Source organism: Oncorhynchus clarkii, chromosome 20, assembly GCF_045791955.1.
Source record: "Oncorhynchus clarkii lewisi isolate Uvic-CL-2024 chromosome 20, UVic_Ocla_1.0, whole genome shotgun sequence".
Classification (NCBI taxonomy): domain Eukaryota; kingdom Metazoa; phylum Chordata; class Actinopteri; order Salmoniformes; family Salmonidae; genus Oncorhynchus; species Oncorhynchus clarkii.
Genome location: NC_092166.1, coordinates 25,796,693 through 25,819,671, shown reverse-complemented (window position 1 = coordinate 25,819,671; position 22,979 = coordinate 25,796,693). Strand labels below are relative to the sequence as shown.

The following is a 22,979-nucleotide window of genomic DNA, read 5'->3' as shown; positions in this document are numbered from 1 at the left end:
AAATAATATAACGGAAATTCCCATCACTATTGGCTTAGTGCGACAAAGGTGTATTTAACTTTTAACTGTAAAGCACCTGTGGGCTAGCTAACAAACTGTAACGGGCTAATGTGATGCTTCATTCGTAGTTACAAGTAGTTTAATGTTTGGCATAGCACAGAGACCAAACTTAATAAGGATCCGCCCCCTTTTTTTTTTGTCAATTTTCACCTAAAATGACATACCCAAATCTAACTGCCTGTAGCTCAGGACCTGAAGCAAGAATATGCATATTCTTGGTACCATTTGAAAGGAATGTAGGAGAATATAACAATAGATCTGGTAAAAGATAATACAAAGAAAAAGAACAACCGTTCTTTTGTATTTTTTTTGTACCATCATCTTTGAAATGCAAGAAAAAGGCCATAATGTGTTATTCCTGCCCATTTGGGCCACTAGATGGCAGCAGTACATGTGCAAAGTTTTAGACTGATCCAATGAACCACTGCATTTCTGTTCAAAATGTTGTATCAGGACTGCCCAAATATACCTAATTTGTTTATTAATAACTTTATGCTCAAAATTGTGCACTCTCCTCAATCAATAGCATGGTATCATTTCACTGTAATGGCTACTTTAAATTGGGCAGTGCTGTTAGCTTAACATTATTGTTAATCTTTCTGCCAATATCAGATTTCTTGTTAGTTACAACCTCATGCTAATTGCATTAGCCCACGTTAGCTCAACCGTCCTGTGGAAGGGACATCGATCCCAAAGAATTAACTTGGCAATACTCCTCAATTCACGACTTGGAAGACAACCAATGTCTTCTAAACGTCCATGTCTAGTTGCAAGGGGTTCGTTTGAATTTAGAAAGTGTTTGTTATTAAATTAAATCAATTTTTGCTCCATTAATCTATTTGAAATCTTCTCCCATTGATTGAGACAATTAGTCGGAAATGATCTGTGCGATGCCAAACAGTAGCAATCTAATGCCTATCAGCCAGCTGGAACAGAGTAATGGTCTGACTAGTCAATATTTTTAATAGCTAACTGTAGGCCTGTCTTTTTTAATTTTTTATGTGAAATGTTTGTGAAGCTAAATGTTTGTATATATCTGCCCAGGGACTGAAGTAGTCTACAGATGAAAACTAATTGATATGCATTGTCACTTTCTCCAAAAAATCATAAAAAAATCACAAGGTTACAAACAGTACATGCATCTTAAACACATCAAGGAAATAACATGACCATCGGTTTAAAATATACACATACAAGAAAACCCCTATTCAACACAGGAAAACCAGTTTTCAGTTTATAAAAATACAGCAGAGTAGACCTACAGTGTGCATGTTGTACCCACAAGTAAGTGCCAAAAGGAAAATGTCATTTATCTAGTAATATTGAATGAAAGTACACTGATACAAACCTATTTGTATGTTTCCCTTTAAATATATATACACTGATTAAAAACTAGTAACAATGTTGTAACATATTTTAGTTTGAGAAAATCAGCCAATGACCATCAACAGGACCGGTTCCAGGCATAAGAGACATAAGCAGTCGCTTAGGGCACCTGTCAGCCAGGGGGCCCCAGACCCCCAAAAAATAAATAGTGCCTTCAGAAAGTTCACACCTATTTTCCACATTTTGTCGAGTTACAGCCCGAATTTAAAATGGATTAAACTTAGATTTTGTGTCACTGACCTACACACAATACCCCATAATGTCAAAGTGGAATGATGTTATTAGAAATGAAAACCTGAACTGCCTCGAGTCAATAAGTATTCAATCTGTTATGGAAAGCCAGAATAAGATCAGGATTAAAAAATTGGTTAACAAGTCACATAATAAGTTGTATGGACTCTGTGTGCAATAATAGTGTTTAACATGATTCTTTAATGACTACCTAATTCCTGTACACCACACATTCAATTATCTGTAAGGTCCCTCAGCTGAGCAGTGCATTTCAAACACACATTCAACCAAAGTCTAGGGAGGGTCTCCAATGTCTCGCTAAGAAGTGGACCTATTGGTACATGGGTAAAAAAAATATAAAAAAATAAGTCATTGAATATCCCTTTGAGCATTGTGAAGTTATGACTTACACTTTGGATAGTGCATCAATATACCCAGTAACTACATAGATGCAGGTGTCCATTTTTTAAAGAATAATGTGCAAATATTGTACAATCCAGGTGTCCAAAGCTCTTGGAGATTTACCCAGAAAGACTCACAGCTGTAATCACTGCCAAAGGTGATTCTAACATGCATTGACTCAGGGGTGTAAATACTTGTGGAAATGCTATATTTCTATATTTCATTTTCAATAAATTAGAAAAAAGATAGCTGAGATTTTTAATTCATTTTGAATTCAGGCTATATAACAACAAAATATGTTCAAGGGGTGTCGATACTTTATGAAGGCACTGTATATATTTTTTAAAGAACTAAGTCGGGGTCTCAACTTACTATTGAAAGTAAGAATAATAGAATGCACCACGTTCAATTTGGAAATTTCATTGTGCATCAGCAATTGTTCTCGTTATGTAAGACACTTCCAGTCACTAAATTATTGCTTGTTAGTCTAGCCAGCTATCTAAACCTGTCCGAATAGCGGCCAGGCACATGCCCAGGGGCCCTGACCTCCAGGGGGCACACAATGATTTTGTTAGTCATTCTCACTCAGATATTATATTAACATGGCATAAGCTATTACAAAATGTGTAGAATTCCAGGAAAATAGCTTTAAAACTGCAAAAATGTCACTCTACCCCACGGCAAAAATCAGTAGAATTGCAGGAAATTAGCTGTAAAACTGATTTTTTTTCTACAATTGCAAAGTTCTCACCGCCCCATGGCAAAATGTGTAGAATTTCAGAAAACTTGCTTTAAAAATATCCATTGCAGCCATTTTTAATCTCAATATCAAATAATTTCTGTGTAACAAGTACCTTACTGTGATTGTTTTAAATTAAAAATGGCCAAAAATAAACAAAAATGGCTTCTTAAAGAGCAATTTGTCAAGAAAGAATTTCATTAGTACTGTGTGGGAGTGGTCTGAGTGGGGAGGGGAAATCTGACCATGAGCTGTTATTGGCAGATTTGGAACCCTTTCTTATTGGTTTATTAACTCATTTACCGCATGGTGAGGTAACCATGGAAGGCCAAAAACTCAAACAGCTCTTACACTAAAAGGGTATTATCATCATCATCATCATCATCATCATCATCTTCATGTTCACAGTATTATTTGTATTAAGGATCCCCATTAGCTGCTGCCTTGCTGCGGTCCAAAAACATTAAACATTAATTTTATATACAATTTAAAATATTACATTTAATAAATCCTTTCACAACACATTAAGTGTGTTCCCTCAGGCTACTACTCTACTATCACATCTAATACAACATCCATCTGTAGGTGTGTAGAGTGCATGCCTTATCATATGTATGTGTGCCTGTGTGTGTGTGTGTCTCTTCACAGTCCCCGCTGTTCCATACAGTGTATTTTTATTGGATTCTACTGCTTGCATCAGTTACCTGATGTGGAATAGAGTTCCATGTAGCCATGGCCCCATGTAGTACTGTGCGCCTCCCATAGTCTGTTCTTGACTTGAGGATTGTGAAGAGACGTTACAGTCAACCTTATTCCAACCTCCTAGTGTAGAAATATGTATAAAACACAGGAAAATAAAAATGTTGACTGCACTGGGCCTTTAAAACTGCAGAATGTTCTCTGCAACCCATGGCAAAATGTGTAGAAAATCTACCCAATTTACAGTGCCACAAGGCCACGCGATGAGTAGTAGCATAGGATTTGTGCATTCAGATGGTCTACTACTGTAACAGCAACAGGACTTTGGACATTTAGGTCATAATCTGGCAGCAACCTAGGCACGGCTTAATGTATAATAGAGTGTGGCTTACCCAATGGCATACCCAGTTCTGCATCTGAACCTTTTCCCAACACATGGGAAAGAATAAAGATGTGATTGTACTATTTAGATAGATTTCCCCCCAAAAATACACTTTTCCCCGGTAAAAAGTTGCGTTTGCCTCCCAGCTGCAACTACTGTACATATTTGATCTGGTTGAAAACACACTAATACACTCCAGTAGTCTTAACTATTCCTGCATTATCGCTCCAGGAAACTCTTACTGTAAACTATACATTGCAAACTAGATGGCACATTCATTATAAAAACACAAGTCTACTGAAAAACACAATGCAGTGAACCATCACAGTGCAGTGGAGATCAAGATGGCTTCTCTAAAGGGAGCCGTTTCCAGCTCCTCCTACCCCCCAACACAAGCTAGGGTGGATGTATGGTCGAGAAAGGGTGCGGTCAGGGTGGGGTCACCGCCTCTCTCATGGAAGCCAGAGCTGAATGAATGCGCACATGGAGCCTGTTCTCAAAGTCATAGCCAGCATAGTTCTCCTGTACAAACACAAACGACATTACTGCATCACATAGAAATATTCACACGTGAACATACCGGTAAGGAAATATAAAATAATATAAAATGCATATTATGGATGACTGTCAGACTTGATTGATCATTCCAAATACTGCAGCAGAAAGCTACACGTTTTCAAAAACGAGGATACACTCTTGGCCCATACTGTAGAAGTGAAGTTCTACTGTACCTTGGCCTGTAGCATCAGAGCTCTGCCCTTCGCTTCAGACTGAGAAGAGAAGAACCACAATCTCAATCAACTACCGCATTAAGCAAAATACACTCTCTCTCCTCGGGGTTGACACGTTGCGCGATACACCATATGCACAGCTCACCTCAGGGCTGTCCAGTAAGACACAACCTAACTCGTAGATGGAGTAGGGCTGCACATAGGAGTTGTTTTGATGGCCCATCTCATCTCTGGCAGCCAGATGGAAGCACTGCAATATTCAATGACATAATAAAGAGTAGTAAACATTCACTATTCTGACTACATGAATATTTGTCGGTAAATACTATAAGTACTTTGTTTTCAATACATATAAATATGGTGAGGAGACAGAACCTGAATGGAGTCGTTCATGTTGCCGAGACATCTGTGTATGTCACCAAGGAGCAGGTTTTTCAGGCCAGCAAATGAGATGTCATCTAGTTCCTGCAGAACTAAAAAGAGACAGAAAAACCCCCACTGAATTTCCTTCCAGATTCACAGGAATTCACTTTCACGGCACCACCACAACTACTCAGTGAAAGCACAATAACCACGCTGACTGAGATTGTAGCAGATCCTGGAAGTGTGTGTGTGTGTGTGTGTGTGATGTCCTGCATAGCCAAAAGAGAATAGGCTATAATTGAATGTGCAGCAACTATGGTGGTTGGGACTGGGAGTTTGATCATGTGCATGGCTATTGCGGAGACCATATTAAGTCAAATTCCACGGGACCATTGAGTCGTGGTAATCGCCTCCTAATGCGATCTGTATAGGAATGGCGCTGATGCGTTTGTAGTACCCAACTTGGTAACGGCCGTCAGGTCGCTAATGGCCTAGTGCTCAGCACTCTGTTGTCCCTCCATTAGGTCCTAAGGGCCTAGTGCTCAGCACTGTTGTCCCTCCATGAGGTCCTAATGGCCTAGTGCTGAGCACTCCGTTGTCCCTCTAATCACTCAGACATCAATGCAAATACCACAGAAAATCACATCCCATGAAAAACAGTACCATGCACCATTAGACTACATTGTTTTTTTATTTATTTCACCTTTATTTAACCAGGTAGGCTAGATGAGAACAAGTTCTCATTTACAACTGCGACCTGGCCAAGATAAAGCAAAGCAGTGTGACACAGACAACAACACAGAGTTACACATGGAGTAAACAATAAACAAGCCAATAACAAACATGTCAATGACACAGTAGAGAAAAGAAAGTATATATACAGTGTGTGCAAAAGGCATGAGGAGGTAGGCAATAAATAGGCCGTAGGAGCGAATTATTACAATTTAGCAGATTAACACTGGAGTGATAAATGAGCAGATGATGATGTGCAAGTAGAGGTACTGGTGTGCAAAAGAGCAGAGCAGTAAATAAAATAAAATCAATATGGGGATGAGGTAGGTAGATTGGGTGGGCTATTTACAGATGGACTATGTACAGCTGCAGTGCTTAGTTAGCTGCTCAGATAGTTGATGTTTAAAGTTGGTGAGGGAAATAAAAGTCTCCAACTTCAGCCATTTTTGCAATTCGTTCCAGTCACTGGCAGCAGAGAACTGGAAGGAAAGGCGGCCAAATTAGGTGTTGGCTATGGGGATGATCAGTGAGATATACCTGCTGGAACGTGTGCTACGGGTGGGTGTTGTTATCGTGACCAGTGAACTGAGATAAGGCGGAGCTTTACCTAGCATAGACTTATAGATGACCTGGAGCCAGCCGTCTGGCGACGAATATGTATCGAGGGCCAGCCGACTAGAGCATACAGGTCGCAGTGGTGGGTGGTAACAAAACGGATGGCACTGTGATAGACTGCATCCAGTTTGCTGAGTAGAGTGCTGGAAGCTATTTTGTAGATGACATCGCCGAAGTCAAGGATCGGTAGGATAGTCAGTTTTACTAGGGTAAGTTTGGCGGCATGAGTGAAGGAGGCTTTGTTGCGAAATAGAAAGCCGATTCTAGATTTGATTTTGGATTGGATATGTTTAATAAGAGTCTGGAAGGAGAGTTAACAGTCTAGCCAGACACCTAGGTATTTATAGTTGTCCACATATTCTAGGTCGGAACCGTCCAGGGTGGTGATGCTAGTCGGGCGGGCGGGTGCGGGTAGCGAACGGTTGAAAAGCATGCATTTGGTTTTACTAGCGTTTAAGAGCATTTGGAGGCCACCGAAGGAGTGTTGCATGGCATTGAAGCTCGTTTGGAGGTTAGTTAGCACAGTGTCCAAGGAAGGGCCAGAAGTATACCAGAAGTATGCCAGAAGTATACAGAATGGTGTCGTCTGCGTAGAGGTGGATCAGGGAATCGTCCGCAGCAAGAGCAACATCATTGATATATACAGAGAAAAGAGTCGGCCCGAGAATTGAACCCTGTGGTACCCCCCATAGAGACTGCCAGAGGTCCGGACAACATGCCCTCCGATTTGAAACACTGAACTCTGTCTGCAAAGTAGTTGATGAACCAGGCGAGGCAGTCGTCAGAAAAACCAAGGCTATTGAGTCTGCCGATAAGAATACGGTGATTGACAGAGTCGAAAGCCTTGGCCAGGTCGATGAAGACGGCTGCACAGTACTGTCTTTTATTGATGGCGGTTATGATATCGTTTAGTACCTTGAGCGTGGCTGAGGTGTACCCGTGACCGGCTCGGAAGCCGGATTGCACAGCGGAGAAGGTACGGTGTGATTCGAAATGGTCAGTGATCTGTTTATTAACTTGGCTTTCAAAGACTTTAGATAGGCAGGGCAGGATGGATATAGGTCTGTAACAGTTTGGGTCTAGGGTGTCACCCCCTTTGAAGAAAGCAGCTTTCCAATCTTTAGGGATCTCGGACGATACGAATGAGAGGTTGAACAGGCCGGTAATAGGGGTTGCAACAATGGCGGCGTCTAGTTTTAGAAAGACAGGGTCCAGATTGTCTAGCCCAGCTGATTTGTACTGGTCCAGGTTTTGCAGCTCTTTCAGAACATCTGCTCTCTGGATATGGATGAAGGAGAAGCTGGGGAGGCTTGGACGAGTAGCTGCGGGGGGGGGGGGCTGTTGGCCGGGGTTGGAGTAGCCAGGAGGGAGGCATGGCCAGCCGTTGAGAAATGCTTATTGAAATGTTCGATTATCATGGATTTATCAGTGGTGACCGTGTTACCTAGCCTCAGTGCAGTGGGCAGCTGGGAGGAGGTGCTACAGGATGCGAAATTCTGCTTGAAAAAGCTAGCCTTTGCTTTCCTGACTGACTGCGTGTATTGGTTCCTGACTTCCCTGAACAGTTGCATATCGTGGGGACTATTCGATGCTACGGCAGTCCGCCACAGGATGTTTTTGTGCTGGTCAAGGGCAGTCAGGTCTGGAGTGAAGGGGGCATGCCTATCTAAGATGGGCTATATCTGTTCTTAGTTCTGCATTTTTTGAATGGGGCATGCCTATCTAAGATGGTGAGGAAATTACTTTTAAAGAATGACCAGGCAGTCAATATCCTTCCAGGATACCCGGGCCAAGTCGATTAGAAAGGCCTGCTCGCAGAAGTGTTTTAGGGAGCGTTTGACAGTGATGAGGGGTGGTGGTTTGACCGCGGACCCATAGCAGATACAGGCAATGAGGCAGTGATCGCTGAGATCCTGATTGAAAACAGCGGAGGTGTATTTGGAGGGCAAGTTGGTCAGGATAATGTCTATGAGGGTGCCCATGTTTACGGATTTAGGGTTGTACCTGGTGGGTTCCTTGATGATTTGTGTGACATTGAGGGCATCTAGCTTAGATTGTAGGACTGCTGGGGTGTTAAGCATATCCCAGTTTAGGTCACCTAACAGAATGAACTCTGAAGCTAGATGGGGGGCGATCAATTCACAAATGGTGTCCTGGGCACAGCTGGGAGTGGAGGGGGGTCGATAGCAGGCGGCAACAGTGAGAGACTTATTTCTGGAGAGGTAAATTTTTTAAAATTAGAAGTTCAAACTGTTTGGGTATAGACCTGGAAAGTATGACAGGCTCTCTCTGCAGTAGATTGCAACTCCTCCCCCTTTGGCAGTTCTATCTTGATGGAAAATGTTTGACATCACTGTGATGATCAATTTGAAGAAAGAAGTTCAACAACAGATCGAAACAGTGGAAAACATGGTAATTGTGGATCTTGTTTCAAAACAACAAAATGGACAGCGCTTTCTAAGGTGAAGATTAATTAAAAGCATTTAAGACATTGCATGTAGATCACGATACGCATATTAGAGCTTGCAGTATATGCATAGGCATATGAGCCCAAGCCTGAAAAAAAGCCATTCAAATAGTAGTTAATAACCTACACAGAATATTACGCACGGCAGAAACACACTTTTCTACATCATTGGTCTAGCCTATACTCCAAAATGAAATAGCCTATTAAACTAACATTTAGCTACAGAATCTCTCACCACTGTGCGTTTCCACCTCCTCCTCGCTCTCCTTCATTTATTTCTCGAGAGGACAGAGGGGCTGTCAACAGTTTAATGAAATACGTTTCGTTGTGAAAATATGTTACGATCAAATGTTCCCGCACAGATTACACTAGGTTTCCCATATTAAGCACTGGGTAGCTTCAAGAACAGGGTTGGGGAGCCCATGGCATACAGAGTTCGGGCAGAATATCACCTGTCGTGCAGCGAGAGGCTGCTCCGCAAACAGTGGTTGATGCGTGGAGTGAAGTAAGTGTTCTGATAAGTTATCTGATAAACCCAGACATTTCTATATGCGACCCAGTGAAAGCAGAGTTCTGATGGTGGCCACTATAAAGAGGATCCCAGCTGCTACTACGATTATTTCTCAGCTATTAATATGAAGCACATTTCTCCGCTGCAGAACCAGAGTAGCCTACCTGGCATGCTTGATAAAGGAACCGCAGGAGCCTCCATTCGCTATTGGGAGTGCAAATGGATGACAGGTCTTTTTCCCCTGCCCGTTTGATAAAATGGGCCATTCTAAATCGAAATGACTTTAATATATTTCAAGCCAACATTAAATTGAGAACAGCGTGTGCCGCCCGAGGCAAGGAACAGAGCGCATCACACACCGCATTTCTGGCTTGATTTCTAAGACATTCTAAGGTTTCTCGCTCTAAATCTGGCGTATAGGACCCGCCTCAAATGATCACTTTTATGCTCAACATGGCCACTTCATATGTGCCCTCGTTCAGGGAGGAGAAAAACATCCTTTCTATTTTATTCAGCTAAGCTCAATTATATTCTTCCTATAAAATCATATGATATAAAATAATGGCATGGGATTTATCAGCACATCTTGTCTGCTAAATAAACTAGCCTAGAGCTTCGGCTGCCATTGGCATGACACATAGCCAGATAACATACAGGCCGACTCAGAAGGTGACATTCTGTTCTTCTGAAATAGATTTTCTCCATATCATAATGTTTCATTAGACCTGCCTAAAACAAATAATGGATTCATTGTGATGGTATATATTAAATGGATTCAGACTTTTAAAAAATATATATTTCAAAGGCGTTCATCAGCGACTTGTATGCGTGGAGGCCTGGAGATGCTGAAAATGTTTATGTTAATTTACCGAGAGACAGGCAGTAACATGAGTTCCCGGCTGATAAAATGTCATCAACGCCACAGCCCTATGTATGAGGGGTCTGTCTGTTTGTGTTGATGTGGTCTGTGTTTACTGTACGTTTTCACAGCGTACCTTGGCTCATGGTCTGCAGCTTAGAGGTGGAGCAGTTAGGCAGGGCCTTCCACAGGTAGAGCACCTCGATCACAGCCAGGATACACAGCTCTCTGGAGGGGGCGTGTTTGCTGAGCCTCTCCGCCTGCACACACACAGGCGCACGTTTACCAATTACTCGCTACCCAATCAACTGCCAATTTTCCTCCATACAATTACTACAGATCATCGTGAAACTGTGTCACTCGCAAAATGATTTCTCCTCACTGGAAGTAATGGTTCACCTGGATATCTATAGAAGTGTGCTGTTGCCAGCCCCACGCTCACCCTCTGCATAGAGAACTGTTCTATCTGATTGTTGTTCCGTTTCAAAAGCTTGTGTACATCCTTGAAGACAGCGGCCGCTCCCTCCAGATCTCCTGACGCTCCCTGGCACACTATACCACAAACACAGAGCGATGTCCAGGCGTTAGAGTCTGCAGGGTATCTCAACAGCAACATATAACCGTTATCAGAGGATGTAAGCCATTATTGCTAATAGTTCAGAAGCTTTTCATTCAGGTGAGTTAGCGTTCCCAGTTACGGAACTTATTTTACTTTTGAAGAAAAAAAACAAGAGGGCGTTCTTCTAACCCCGCCTCGAATTCCATGACTTCTAACCTCTGCCCTCTCACCTCCAGTTAGGTAGGTGTAGTAACACTGGGACCAGCGTGACTCGGTCGCCAGACGCTGAAAGGCCTTGTAGGCGTCACCGCACTTCAGCTCCATCATACTGCACCAGCCTGAGAGCAGAGAGAATGAAGTGTCACTCAGGAACAACAAGGTAATGGTGTTCTATACGTTAAGAGTTGAGGTAGAAGTGAGGAAGTACCTATTTCATACAAACAAACATGCTGGATCTCCCTCTGGTCTGTAGCCAGCTCTAAGGCATTTTGGAAGGACGTCACTGCACTGTTGATCTGGCACTGAATGAGTTGATGAGAGGGGGAAGATTAGGACAAGGAACACACTACAGCCACACTTGTAGACACAGGTTTCCTTGTGGTATCTGTCTACTTCTGTCTAGGTTGTGTCGAGTAGTGTACACTGCAGCACAAGAAAATAGGTGTTATTATTGGCGACATTTAGGTTGATCTACTTCATGTTTTAAAACATTTTCTCTCTACTGAACATGGCCCAGGTCCTTACCTCCAGACGCTGCACCCTGCCCTTGAAGAATATGAAGAGGGAGGAGTTAGGGTATACGGGCTCCTTTCTCTGGAGGATAGCCTTCGCCTCCATCAGACCGGCCTGTGTGTCTGAGCCGTCCAGGGTAAAGAAGGGTTGCACTACCGTATGGTACCACAAGAGGGCCAACCTGCCACAGGGGGAGAGAAACCACTGTTATTGACAACAGTGAGAGGAATACCGGTGAACGTCAGCGTTCAGAGAGTCAGTCGAGAAACCAAGACATATCACAGCGGTCGGTAAACATATGACTAATTTCGAGTTGAACAGCCTGCTACCACACTCAGCAGAGACGTCAGCTGAAAACAAAATCCATCAATATTCTGCAGAATAAACCGTCACATGCAGCTTAGATGTGGAAGCAACAGCACTTGAAAGTCCAAGACAAATTTCCCTTCAGGCACAAAAAAGTTAATCTTAGCTTAAAATGTTAAACATGTGTCTTCCTAAAATAAATACAATCTTTGTTCTCTGCCAAGGCATTGAAGTTCAACCAGGACAGGGGCCTCAGCCAGCTTCTCTCTATTATTAAAGCAGATCATCTTGGCCCCTGGCAGAGTGGCAGAGAGCTAATGGGTTTCAGGTCTGGTGAAGGCTGTGGTTTTATCCCAAATGACAACCTATTACCTATATAGTGTACAACTTGGGCCCTGCGGGTCCTGGTCAAATGCATTGCACTACGGAAGGAATAGGGTGCCATGTGGGACACACCCTGTGTCTTCTGCCTCCTGTTGTGGATGTGTGGGCAGAATCAAATAGCAGAGACTTTCTAATCAGTATGGTGGTGACAGTAATAAATAAGCTGTTCAATATGAATCACTGATATTCCCGAGGGCTCCCGAGTGGCGCAGCGGTCTAAGGCACTGCATCTCAGTGCTAGAGGCGTCACTACAGGTCCTGGTTCGATTCCAAGTTGTATCACAACCGGCCGTGATTGGGAGTCCCATAGGGCGGCACACAATTGGCCCAGCGTCGTCCGGGTTAGGGTTTGGCAGTAGGCAGTCATCGTAAATAACAATTTGTTCTTAACCAACATGCCTAGTTAAATAAAGGTAAAAATATATAAATAAATATTCACTAAATACATGGTCACCATGTCCATATGAAATATGTTGAATGAGATAAATTATTACACCGCAATGACCCCAAACACAGTTCAAGTCAATAAAGTAAAATAAACCAACACGAGACAAAAAAAACAAAAAAAACAGACATCCCATGGTCGGTAGTGGTACACCTACTCACGTAGCTAAAGGGGCCTTCATGTCCTTACTTTCACTGGCATACGCAAGGGCGGACAGCCCCTGGTGACGGTCGCCGGGGAAACCCAGAAGGTTGACGATCTTCAGCAGGTGCGGCGGTATCATGGAGATGCACAGGTGGAACAGGCCGTAGCCAAAACTGACCGAGCCCTTAAGCCGGGCTAGGGCCTCCGGGCTCACCCCATTGGTCCTCTGGGTTGGGAACTTGGCCGCGCCGTGGTTGGCCTGGTCAGTGGATGGAGAGGGAGACACCTGCTGGTCGGAGGACCTCCTCTTGCTGCCATCCTGCAGCTGGCTGATGTCGCTGTAACATTTGTTGTACATCTTCCAGGCTTTGCGAAGGATCCAGCCTCCTCTGATGTATGCTGGGTGGGTTTGGGAGAGTGGAAGTCCATGAGATATGATTAACATCAAGCAGCAGGATGTTAGAGTACTGAGAGACATGGTCTAGATACCAAGGCCCATTACAGCAAATCACTTATTGAGCATGCATGATAATCAGCACGCAAGATATTGAAACAGACAGATTTCCCTTCTTCTTAACCGTACCAGTGAGTAGCCACAACACAGTGCAGTCATTCAGTCTAGTAGTAGCAGCACAGCCGATCCGTCAGTCAGCTATAAGCCTACACGCAGGTCAAGGTCGAAGTGATGAGGTGTCTCACCTGACAGTTCCTGTTTGATGAAGGAGAGGACAGCGAGGTACACCTGGCAGTCTGCCACAAGGATCTGTCTCTGGAGGCGGTCTACTATAGCCACCCCTGACCTCTGGGGGTCCTGGAGGAAGGCCAAACACACAGAGCACGGTGATGTCAACGTCTAAATTGTAGAGCAAGGCCAAACATACATCTGTAGCAAGGCCAAACATACATCTGTAGCAAGGCCAAACACACATCTGTAGCAAGGCCAAACACACATCTGTAGCAAGGCCAAACATACATCTGTAGCAAGACCAAACATACATCTGTAGCAAGGCCAAACACACATCTGTAGCAAGGCCAAACACACATCTGTAGCAAGGCCAAACATACATCTGTAGCAAGGCCAAACACACATCTGTAGCAAGGCCAAACACAGCACCGTGAGAGAAGATGACGTCAACTTGACATTGGCAGACCGCAAGACAAGTCAGGCGTGTGTGGATAGAGGAGATGTATGAGATGTATCATACAGGTATGAGCTTCTCTGAGGTTAATTAGGTGTGCGTGAACACATTGTCTTTTCACTTACACTCCTCCTGATCTTGTTTTTGATCGTCTCGATGACCCCGGCATTGTCTCGCTCACAAAGTCTCTCCGTGGCTCTGAGGTCCTCAAAGGCTGTCTGCATCTTCTCCTCCTCAAACGTCATCATGGCATTCTACACACACAGGCAGATTCCTACAGTGCCAGTCATCGCATTGCTCTCAACCTAGACAGTATGGTAGTCTTGGCGTAATGCCTTAACATGTACCAACACTATTGTTTTAACGTAGGCTAAACAATTATCCTATCAGCAACAGACACGCGGTCAAATATATTGGCACCCTTGCACTATACAAGTACATTTTTTCACCCCTTAGGTACCTGAAACTTGTATTACCACAGGTAAGAAACTACACGGTAAACTAAATCAAATGAATTTCTATGTTGGGCTCCTGTTGCAGTTGTAAATCAAATAATTACACGTATGAACACTAAACATGTTCTACATTTCATCTTATTTTAGAGGAAATAGTGAAACGTGCAAGGCTCCAATATATTTGCCCTCAACTGTATAACAATGAAAAAGCACAGCTGGCCAATCAACTATTCATCCTGGATTTACCAGACTAACATTTCATCTGCCGTGATCATTTCCAAAGACGTGCACAAATAGTTTATTCCCTGTCAGTATTCAAACCCACCGTGAGCCAATTATATCAGGTTGGTGAATCACCCGACAGCAGCGTGTGATGCACAGTCAGATTAGTGCTGAGGATATCCCAGGTGTGCTATTATTTGTGTGACCTTCAATTCATTCAGTCAATCTGCACCGCAAATGCACTATGACAAGGTCTATGTATGAAATAGAGATGTACTGTGAAAATCTAACTATTGAACTAAAAAAGGTTGTCATTCAATAGAACGAACAACACAACAGACTGTAATACAGACCTCTTCCTGTTCTTCACTCCAATAGAATCCAATTGTCTGCATTGCAGAGTATCAAATGAGAATATCAGTGGAATTTGGGGGACGTACAGTAATTCAGTAAGAAGTTGACCTCCTCTGACCTCTCCACCCCTACTCACCAGGAAGCTGACAAAACTGGCTCCGAAACTCATCAGTGGACTGTGGGTCCTAGAAGAGAGAGGGAGACAGAGAGATGGTTGCGGTAAGGCTAAAACGGGTTGGTTCCTTAAGAGAGACAGGTGAAGATGGGTGAGAGCTGTAGAGTTGTTCCAAGTCAAACTTCGGTATCCTCCAGCAATACCACCTGGATTTCTTCATTGTGCAGAGCGTCTGAAGACGGCGCTCTAAAAGGCGGCAGAGTCGGGCTAAAGTAATTACTTCAAATGTGATTCGTAAGACGGCTCCATGAGAACATTTAATAGTCGTCGCATTCATGCCTCAAAGTCTGGATGGTTATTCACTTCCAAGAATGTAGAAGCCGAAATCCTAAACATTTCATTCGAGATGACAGTATAGAATTATGGGAGGATGAAGGTGTCAACATTCAGTTCCCTTCATCTCATGACAGCTCAGAGCTCAACATAATTAGTGGGAGAGGTGACATTTGGGGTATCAGCAGGAGACAACGCTGTGTGTGTGTTTGAGGATCTAACTAAGCCGGTTGCGTTTACTCTGCATCTTTTCACTTTCAAGTCCCAAAAATGGCCTGCTCCAAATTATTCCGAATTCAAATGTATTTGGTTAGAGGCAGGTGAGTCATTTACTAAGTAATTTCTCTCACCTGTGGAAGTAGAAGGTGCCTACAGAGTAAAAATAGTCATTCAACCAGTTTTGAAAAGAGAACATTTTAGGCCCAAAAGACTCGTTAACAGCTTCTACCCCCAAGCCATAAGACTGCTAAACAATTCATTAAATGGCCACCCAGACTATCTGCATTGACACCTCCGCTTTTGTTTTACACTGCTGCTACTCGTTAAGTCTATGCATAGTCACTTCACCCCTACCTACAGTGCATTCGGAAAGTATTCAGAGCCCTTGTTGTTTTCCACATTTTGTTTCATTAAAGCCTTATTCTAAAATGTATTAGATTAATGTTTGTCCTCATCAATCTACACACCCCATAATGACAAAGTGAAAACAGGTTTTTAGACATTTTTGAAAATGTATTAAAAAACACAAGTACTGTGCCATGAGACTCGAAATTGAGCTCAGGTGTTTCCATTGATCCTCCTTGAGATGTTTCTACAACTTCTTCACCTGTTTTTAAATTCAATTGATTGGACATTATTTGGAAAGGCAAACACCTGTCTATATAAGGTCCTCAGTTGACAGTGAACGTCAGAGCAAAAACAAAGCCATGAAGATGAAGGAATTGTCTGTAGAGCTCCGGGACAGGAGTGTCGAGGCACATATCTGGGAAAGGGTACCAAAAAAATGTCTGCAGCATTGAAGGTCCCCAAGAACACAGTGGTCTCCAACTTTGGAAGAATTTGGAACCAACAAGACTCTTCCTAGAGCTGGCTGCCAGCAAAACTGAGCAATCGGGGGAGAAGGGCCTTGGTCAGGTAGGTGACCGAAAAACCGATGGTCACTCTGACAGAGTTCCAGAGTTCCTCTGTGGAGATGGGAGAAGGACAAAAATTGCTGCAGCACTCCACCAATCAGGCCTTTATGTAAAGGCAGTAAAAGGCACATGACAGCCCGCTTGGAATTTTCCAAAAGGCACCTAAAGGACTCTCAGACCATGAGAAACAAGATTCTCTGTTCTAATGAAACCAAGATTTAACTCTTTGGCCTGAATGCCAAGTGTCACGTTTGGAGGAAACCTGGTACTGTCCCTAGGGTGAAGCATGGTGGTGGCAGCAGCATGCTGTGGTGATGTTTTTCAGTGGCAGGGACTGAGAGACAAGTCAGGATCAAGGGAAAGATCATCGGAGCAAAGTACAGACAGATACTTGATGAAGTCCTGAGCACTCTGGTGCAGGTTCTCAGACTGGGGTGAAGGTTCACCTTCCAACAGGACAACGACCCTAAGCACACAGCCAAGACAATGCAAGAGTGGCTTCGGTCTGAAGTCTGAATGTCCTTGAGTGGCCCAGCCAGAGCCGGAACCCGATCGAACATCTCTGGAGAGACCTGAAAATCGCTGTGCAGCGACGCTCCCCATCCAACCTGACAGAGCTTGAGATGATCTGCAGAGAAGAATGAGAGAGACTCTCTAAATACAGGTGTGCCAAGCTTGTAGTGTCATACCCAAGAAGACTCGAGGCTGTAATCACTACCAAAGGTGCTTCAAGAAAGTACTGAGTAAAGGGTCTGAATAATTATGTAAATGTGATATTTCAGCTTTTTATTTTTAATACATTTGCAAAATGTCTAAATATAGTTTTTGCATCGTCACCATGGGGTATTGTGCGTAGATTGACGCAGATTTGTTTTTAATCAATTTTAGAATAAGGCTGTAACGTAGCAAAATGTGGAAAAGTCAAGGGGTCTGAATACTTTACACATGCACTGTACAAATCACCTCAACTAACCAGTACCCCCAATATTTAGCCTCATTATTGTTATTTTATTGTGTTAGTTTATTTAGTAAATATTTTCTTAAACTGCATTGTTGATTAAGGGCTTGTAAAGTAAGCATTTCACCTGTTGTATTCGGCGCATGTGACAAATAAAATTGGATTTGATTGTACTCCATTAGAAAGTGCCAGTAGCCTGGAAACCCGACATTTCATTTACAGTGGCTACAGAAAGTATTCAGACCCATTGACTTTTTCCACATTTTGTTGTGTTACAGCCTGAATTTAAAATGGATTCAAATGAGATGTTTTTGGCCCTGGCCTACACACAATACAAGAGAGATATGTATCTAGTTAGCTGCAGGGAGAAACAAAGCAATGTATTAAACAGCTTTATAGAGCCAGTGAGCAGGGAAAGAGGTGTCTACAAACTATGACACAGTTGTGGAAGAAAGAGAAAGAGCTTGCAGGGGTGACGGCAAAATTCTGCTTTCGGCTGTGTAATGGCTGACTTTCACACTTTAGAGTTATGACCACAATATGACATTAGATGTACATATTCCCTCAGTGGCACTCTCCTCCTGATCTGGTTCAGCTAAGGATACATAGCAATAAAAATGTGGAGGAGTTTATAGTGACTAAAATGTGACAGAAGTCTCACCTGTTTTGAGGCCCACATTTTCAGCAAATAAACATTAAACTAATAATAAACGAACGGACAGACAAACTCAGTTTTTCACAATTCCTGACTTTTAATCCCAGTAAAAATTCCCTGTCTTATGTCAGTTAGGATCACCACCTTATTTTAAGAATGTGAAATGTCAGAATAATAGTAGAGAGAATAATTTATTTCAGCTTTTATTTCTTTCATCACATTCCCAGTATGTCAGAAGTTTACATACACTCAATTAGTATTTGGTAGCATTGCCTTTAAAATTGTTTAACTTGGGTTTCCGGTAGCCTTCCACAAGCTTCCCACAATAAGTTGGGTGAATTGTGGCCCATTCCTCCTGACAGAGCTGGTGTAACTGAGTCGGGTTTGTTGGCCTCCTTGCTCGCACATGCTTTATCAGTTCTGCGCATAAAATGTTCTATAGAATTGAGGTCAGGGCTTTGTGATGGCCACTCCAATACCTTGACTTTGTTGTCCTTAAGCCATTTTGCCACAACTTTGGAAGTATGCTTGGGGTCATTGTCCATTTGGAAGACCCATTTGTGACCAAGCTTTAACTTCCTGACTGATGTCTTGAAATGTTGCTTCAATATATCCACAGGATTTTCCTTCTCATGATGCCATCTATTTTGTGAAGTGCACCAGTCCCTCCTGCAGCAAAGCACCCCCACAACATGATGCTGCCACCCCCGTGCTTCATGGTTGGGATGGTGTTCTTCGGCTTGCAAGCCTCCCCCCTTTTCCTCCAAACATAACGATGGTCATTATGGCCAAACAGTTCTATTTTTGTTTCATCAGACCAGAGGACATTTCTCCAAAAAGTATGAACTTTGTCCCCATGTGCAGTTGCAACCTGTGGTTTGGCTTTTGTATGGTGGTTTTGGAGCAGTGGCTTCTTCCTTGCTGTGCGGCCTTTCAGGTTATGCAGATATAGATACTTTTGTACCTGTTTCCTCCAGCATCTTCACAAGGTCCTTTGCTGTTGTTCTGGGATTGATTTGCACTTTTCGCACTAAAGTACGTTCATCTCTAGGAGACAGAACACGTCTTCTTCCTGAGCGGTATGACGGCTGCGTGTTCCCATGGTGGTTATACTTGCGTACTATTGTTTGTACAGATGAATGTGGTACCTTCAGGTGTTTGGAAAATAGCTCCCAAGGACGAACCAGACTTGTGGAGGTCTACAATTTTTTTCTGATGTTTTGGCTGATTTATTTTGATTTTCCCATGATCTCAAGCAACAAGGCACTGCGTTTGAAGGTAGGCCTTGAAATACATCCACAGGTACACCTCAAATTATACACACTTTTTTTCTCTCTTCATATTCACATATGTTGCAGCTTTGACTATAATTCAGTTGTTCCAACTTCGTATAGTTCCGTACCCCTTCAAACATTCAACCTCCAGCTGCTTACCCCCTCTAGCACCAGGGTCAGCGCACTCTAAAATGTGTTTTTTTTGCCATCATTGTAAGCCTGCCACACACACACACACACACACACACACACACACAATACATTCATTCTTATGTTTTATAAATGTGAGTTGTCACAACCCGTCTCGTGGGAAGTGACAAAGAGCTCTTATAGGACCAGGGCACAAAAAATAATAATCAATCATTTTAATGTTTATTAACCATCTTACATATAAAATCTTATTTTTCATCAAAAATGGTGAATAACACACCACAGGTTAATGAGAAGGGTTTTGCTTGAAAGGATACACATAACTCTGCAATGTTGGGTTGTATTAGAGAGTCTCAGTATTAAAGCATTTCCACACACAGTCTGTGCCTGTATTTAGTTTTCATGCTAGTGAGGGCCAAGAATCCACTCTCACATAGGTACGTGGTTGCAAAGGGAATCAGTTTCTTAACAGTGCGATTTGCCAAGGCAGGATACTCTAAGCGCAGCCAAATCCATAAATCTGGCAGTGGCTTCTGATTTTTTAAAATGTTTTAATCACAGAACCGCTTGTTGCAATTTCGTTGAGACTCTCTTGTTCAGATATCAGTAAGTGGACTGGAGGCAGGGCATGAAAGGATAACGAATCCAGTTGCTTGTGTCGTCCGTTTCGGGAAAGTACCTGCGTAATTGCGCCCCCAGCTCACTCAGGTGCTTCGCCATATCACATTTGACATTGTCCATAAGCTTGAGTTCATTTGCACACAAAAAAATCATACAATGATGGAAAGACCTGTGTGTTGTCCTTGTTAATGCAGACAGAGAAGAGCTCCAACTTCTTGATCATAGCCTCAATTTTGCCCCGCACATTGAATATAGTTGCGGAGAGTCCCTGTAATCCTAGATTCAGATCATTCAGGTGAGAAAAAACATCACCCAGATAGGCCAATCGTGTGATAAACTAGTCATCATGCAAAGCGGTCAGACAAGTAAAAATGATGGTCAGTAAATAAACTTTAAGCTCATTTCTCAATTACAAAAAAAAAAACATGTCAATACTTTGCCCCTTGATAACCAGCACACTGCTGTATGTTGTAAAAGCGTTACATGGTTGCTGCCCATTTCATTAAATAATGCAGAAAATACACAAGAGTTCAGGGGCCTTGTTTTAACAAAGTTACCAATTTTCACTGTAGTGTCCAACACGTCTTTCAAGCTGTCAGGCATTCCCTTGGCAGCAAGAGTCTCTCGGTGTATCCAAGTGGCGTTGGGAGCAACTGCTTGCACGCGCGTTACCACTCCACTATGTCTCGCTGTCATGGCTTTTAAGCCATCAGTACAGATACCAACATGAGCAGCAGCTACGTTTGGCTACATACGGACCATTAGTGGAATTCCTGCGAGAGGGTAACGGTTAATGTGATTGGACGTTAATTATTTGACTAGGCTATCTGTATTTGACATTGTGTTGTTATTTCACAAGATGGTTTAATTTTATTTTGGTCAGTGAAACGAGGCTACTCAGGCGAGAGAAAAAAACTCACCCAAATGTATTGCTCCTTTGGAAAATATAAACTGTTTGAAACTGTGATAAAAAATAGGATTTTTTTTTGGACATGTTAATCACATTTGTATTTGCCGTACCCCCGACGGCATTTACTTCCCCAGTTTGGGAATACATCATCTGAGTTTTTTGTTGTTGTTGTGCCAGCCACAGGTGGAGACAACATGCGTTTGAATACTGGGTGGTTGTCATTTCAAACATATAAATATACTTCATAGAATGGACCTATCCCTTCAGACCACTTCAATTGAGCTGGTACATCATTACAATTTAATATACATTTTTACTTCTAATTACTACCACAAAGAATTTCACCGGTTCACCCACAGTCGAAAGTCAACTTAAATGGTCATGTCTATTCTCTTATCTATATTTCAATAGGTTTCCCAAGGAGGATTGACAGTAAAATTTAAAACAGATATTCCCATTCAAGTCAACATTCTGTGCGGACCTTCAACCATCTTTGTGGTACCATTTGTTAGTTTACATTTCAATTGTAAACCCATTTTAGTACATTTATCAGCCAAAACATGACACCCATCCTGTATTCAATAGCATGTCTCAACTGATGGCGAGCACAACACAAAAATTATAGATGTAAAATAGGGTTTAAAAACTACAACAAATGCGTATATGAAGAAAAAGAAAGAGTTAACGTCAATTATCTAAAAACGCGTAATGTGCTTTCTACTCCATACATTTTCCCTGACACCCAAAAGTACTCGTTACATGTTGATTGCTTAGCAGGACAATAAAATAGTCAAATTCACGCACTTATAAAGAGAACATGCCGGGTCATCCTACTGCCTCTGATCTGTCGGTCTCACTAAACACAAATGCTTCGTTTGTAAATTATGTCTGAGTATGCCCCTGGCTATCAGTAAATGTAAAAAAAAAAAAAATGAAATATTGAAATGATTCACTTTTACTTTTACTTTTGACACTGAAGTTGTTTTAGCAATTTCATTTACTTTCGATACTTAATTACATTTCAAACGAAATACTTTCACTCAAGTAGTATTTTACTTTCATTTTCTACTTTTTCCACCAGTGCAAATTGGCTTATATCCTATAGGCCTACTAATCAGTTTCACGTGGCTTCCTCAATCTGAAAAAATAAACCAAGCCCGGAAATAAACTACACAGCCTAAATACTTATAGGATAACTCTTTGAATTCAAACCTTCCCCACATCAATTAACCAATGAAATAGTATTTTAAGTTAATTGTTTATGGCACAGCCCCGTCTAACCTGTATTTTCTGAAAAGTTCATCGCTCTCCTTGAATCCGTTGTTGAGCAGCATGTTTATTCCTTTAAATGCCAACTCTGCATCGTCAATCTGTTCCGTCTCTTCATGTTGTTGTGATGGTTCTGGGTCCGCCATCGATCACAACCCGTACGTTTAGTCTCAAGAACAGTTAACCAAGTTCCGAGGTAGCGCGCTTCGCCTTTCGAACCACAACACACCGGAGAAACGGAAGCGACAGCGGTAGTCTAGACTGGTCGAGAGGCGGTGCACCTCGTCTCGCTGCCGCTACAGTGGGCTTCTACAGTAGCTCACCGCCCACTTCGAACTATTGACACTATCGCATGGTCTTATCATAAATTATAGTTTAATTTGATCAAAGGTGCTTGAGGTAGCTCCAAGAATATAATTGGTTTACATTGTTCTCTTCAGCGTTGTGTCTTGTCTTCCGCTCTGTGTTGGGGTGCGTTCCCAAATAATAGAGGAAATGGAAATGCGATGGTATTCTTGCCGCCAGTGATTCATCCAATGAGCGTATAGTATGTTGAAAATAGTGTTGAGGCGCTAGATATTATCAAAGATTTCACATGTGAAAATGAAGCATATGTTTTTAATACAATATTAGGGAGTGGGAAT

The 22,979-nt window shown here is 42.5% G+C and overlaps 1 protein-coding gene across 2 annotated transcripts; it reads right to left on the bottom strand.

The window, feature by feature from the left end:
• Positions 1-1,280: 1,280 nt before the first annotated feature.
• On the bottom strand, positions 1,281-22,816 carry LOC139376129 (tetratricopeptide repeat protein 39C-like). 2 transcript variants are annotated; one of them, XM_071118346.1, is made up of 15 exons: positions 22,348-22,799; positions 15,054-15,102; positions 14,917-14,952; positions 14,012-14,140; positions 13,447-13,558; positions 12,765-13,146; positions 11,481-11,649; positions 11,164-11,257; positions 10,967-11,074; positions 10,620-10,729; positions 10,314-10,437; positions 5,006-5,103; positions 4,776-4,880; positions 4,631-4,669; positions 1,281-4,421 (listed from the first exon to the last, which is right to left on the bottom strand). In XM_071118346.1, the coding sequence occupies exons 1-15, from the start codon at positions 22,479-22,481 to the stop codon at positions 4,329-4,331; spliced, it is 1,782 nt and encodes a 593-aa protein (XP_070974447.1). In that variant the 5' UTR covers positions 22,482-22,799; the 3' UTR covers positions 1,281-4,328. The 2 variants fall into 2 exon arrangements, with proteins under 2 accessions (XP_070974447.1, XP_070974448.1); XM_071118347.1 differs by lacking the exon at positions 14,917-14,952 and having other exon boundaries at positions 22,348-22,816.
• Between the last annotated feature and the right edge of the window lie 163 nt (positions 22,817-22,979).

Coding starts and splice junctions, on each gene's coding strand:
- LOC139376129 (XM_071118346.1), bottom strand. CDS start 22,481: ATGGCGGACCCAGAACCATCACAACAACATGAAGAGACGGAACAGATT. Junction 11,258..11,480: donor GCAGGGTGCAGCGTCTGGAG/GTAAGGACCTGG, acceptor CAACTCATTCAG/TGCCAGATCAACAGTGCAGT. Junction 5,104..10,313: donor GCTGCAGACCATGAGCCAAG/GTACGCTGTGAA, acceptor GTCTCTTTTTAG/TTCTGCAGGAACTAGATGAC.